Raw genomic sequence first — 3,122 nt, forward strand, 5'->3', positions numbered from 1 at the left:
ACCTTTTAGCACTCAAAGTGAGCTAAATAATGAAAAATATGTTAGTGAAACTTTTTAACATTTTATTTTACACTTGGCACCCCATTTTGACCTGTCCTCTGACTCGAAGCTGCCGCTGCACAGACAGCATGACCTGCCCTGCTCTGTTCTGATTGGGTAAAACTTTGACTGTCTGTGGTACTCTTTGGTGGGTTAAAGAACTGTCACTTTAATCCCCAAACAGCTTTAACAAGTTTTTTCTCCCTTTCATTCTGATGGATATCCTTCACAGAGGAGAACTTTACTCTCTTATTTTTACTTGGTTGTCCACTGGAAAACCAGGAGGTGGGATCTAGTTGTCTGAAATGAAAACAAATAAAGTAAATAAGAAGCACTTCTGTCTACCCCTGGTTAATGTATGGTCATGCGATAAGAACCCATGGACACACATTAATAAATGTGATGTCACTAGAACTTGTGGCCACATAATGTGTGGTCACTAAATAACTTGTGGCTACAAGTTAGTTAATGCATGGTCACTAGAAAATAACCCATGGGCATGTTAGTTAATGTGCGGTCATTAGGTAAGAACTTGTGGCAACATGTTAATTAATGTGCGGTCACTAGGTAAGAACTTATGGCAACATGTTAGTTAATGTGTGGTCACTACATAAGAACTTGTGGCAACATGTTAATTAATGTGCGGTCACTAGGTAAGAACTTATGGCAACATGTTAGTTAATGTGTGGTCACTACATAAGAACTTGTGGCAACATGTTAATGTGCGGTCACTAGAACTTGTGGCAACATGTTAGTTAATGTGTGGTCACTACATAAGAACTTGTGGCAACATGTTAGTTAATGTGTGGTCACTACATAAGAACTTGTGGCAACATGTTAATGTGCGGTCACTAGAACTTGTGGCAACATGTTAGTTAATGTGCGGTCACTAGAACTTGTGGCAACATGTTAGTTAATGTGTGGTCACTACATAAGAACTTGTGGCAACATGTTAGTTAATGTGCGGTCACTAGAACTTGTGGCAACATGTTAGTTAATGTGTGGTCACTACATAAGAACTTGTGGCAACATGTTAGTTAATGTGTGGTCACTACATAAGAAATTGTGGCAACATGTTTGTTAATGTGCGGTCACTAGAACTTGTGGCAACATGTTAGTTAATGTGTGGTCACTAGAACTTGTGGCAACATGTTAGTTAATGTGCGGTCACTAGAACTTGTGGCAACATGTTAGTTAATGTGCGGTCACTAGAACTTGTGGCAACATGTTAGTTAATATGTGGTCACTACATAAGAACTTTTGGTCACATTAATTAATGTGTGGTCACTACAAAAAAAACTCCTGAGCATGTTAGTTAATGTGTAGTCATGAAATAAACCATGTCCACATGTCATTTAGTGTGTGGTCATGAGATAACTTGTGGCCACATGTTAGTTAATGCATGGTCATGAGATAATAACTTGTGGTCACATTAGTTAATTCATGGTCATTAACTAACATAACTGGATAAAACTCATCTTTGAACCCTTTTTATCCCCTTCCTAGCTTCATTCCCCAGATTATTTTTATTAATCTTGCAAAATTATATTTCTGTTCATTATAATAATTCTGTRTCAAAACATGAAACTCAAGGATGTAATTGTTTCTACATAAAAACAGGTAAAGGCCGCAGGATAAACGTGATTAGTTGGTATGTTGTATGTTTTTTTTTTTTCAATTTCTTAATTTAAACATTTGACATGTTTTCAATGTAATATTATGAATTAATAAATGGGTGTATGGGATTTATAAGTCATTGCATTTTGTTTTTATTTTAACACTTTACAAAAACCTTTTATTTTTTTAGCCGTAGTCCCTGTAAGATGCTTGTAATAGCTTGTGATCAGGTGGCTCTGTAGAGACATCAAAATGTGTCAAAGGCTAAACTTTGCTGTAAATGTGTTTCTGCCAGGTTTGGAGAAGCAGATCCAGCAGCAGCTGGAGCTGAAGAAGCAGAAAGCAGCAGAAGTGTCTGAGTTGCTGGAGATGGTGGAGTCACTGAGGAAGGAAATAATCTCTCGAGCTGATGGATACATCACCTGTACCTCTTAAATAATAAAGACACCTGAAAACTCCGAGTTGATTTGTGCTTTTATATTTCTGGATGATGGAGAGAAGCAACAATATTGTTCCATTTATTTGAAATGACCAGGCCTGCAGTAATGAGTCTAAAGRCACAGATACAGTTTGTTTGACCCCAGCGACACATGATGTCTGATTTACTGTATGACTGGATTAAAAAAAACCCTCTAAAATAAACCAATAATAATTTGTGAGAAAATATTTATGACTGAGTCTGAGCTCTGAAATGTTTCTGCAGAGAAGGTCTTGGTGGTCCTGATAATTGCACTGCCTGTTTTACATTTACTGTCCACTTGGTGGCGCTGTAGAACAAATAAAACACAAGCTGCATGACTAAGACTAAATATAGATGAGTTCTTCCTGAAATCTACAGGAAGACAAAAAAAAAACATTTTAGCAATAAGCAAAAATCTACACTTGTCACATTATTGTCAGAACAAAGCAGGGCCACCATTAGAGATCTGTATTTAACCATCAGTTAAGCAGAGGACAAACTGTCATTGTACAATATGTTGACTTATATCATCAGATCTTCAGCTGTACAACAAAGTCCACTGAATCGCTCCAGTACTTGTCTGGATAATTTTATACTGTCTTGGAAAGTAAAAACCTCTGTCCCGCTATACAGGAAGCTCAGGATAGTCCAGTCAGTTTTTTGAGTTTTAAAGCCTGACTTCAGATCTACTGGCTGAAAAAAAAACATATAAATATTTATTTTAGACTCTAAGCTGATGCAGTTTTGTCCATTCATCCATCCATCCATCCATCCATCCATCCATCCATCCATCCATCCATTTGTCACGGGTGCAGCAGCCCAAGGAGAAACCCAGACTTCCCTCTCCCCAGCTCCTCCGGAGGAATCCCAAGGTGTTCCCAGGCCAGCTGCGAAACATAGTCCCTCCACCGTGTCCTGAGTCTTCCTCTGGACCTCTTCCCAGTGGGACGTGCCCGGAACACCTCACCAGGGGAGGGGTCCAGGTGGTTTTGTTAGTATGTTGTTT

General features: G+C 38.5%; 1 protein-coding gene across 1 annotated transcript in view; it reads left to right on the plus strand.

The window, feature by feature from the left end:
* The window catches only part of lamb4 (laminin, beta 4), a gene marked incomplete at its 5' end in the record, with an annotated part of 41,792 nt that extends 39,675 nt beyond the window's left edge, over positions 1 to 2,117 (plus strand). The window contains 1 exon segment of the mRNA XM_014020140.1: positions 1,952 to 2,117. Within this exon segment, the coding sequence (XP_013875594.1) occupies positions 1,952 to 2,091 (140 nt within the window).
* Between the last annotated feature and the right edge of the window lie 1,005 nt (positions 2,118 to 3,122).

Source organism: Austrofundulus limnaeus, unplaced genomic scaffold, assembly GCF_001266775.1.
Source record: "Austrofundulus limnaeus strain Quisiro unplaced genomic scaffold, Austrofundulus_limnaeus-1.0 Scaffold241, whole genome shotgun sequence".
NCBI classification, from domain to species: domain Eukaryota; kingdom Metazoa; phylum Chordata; class Actinopteri; order Cyprinodontiformes; family Rivulidae; genus Austrofundulus; species Austrofundulus limnaeus.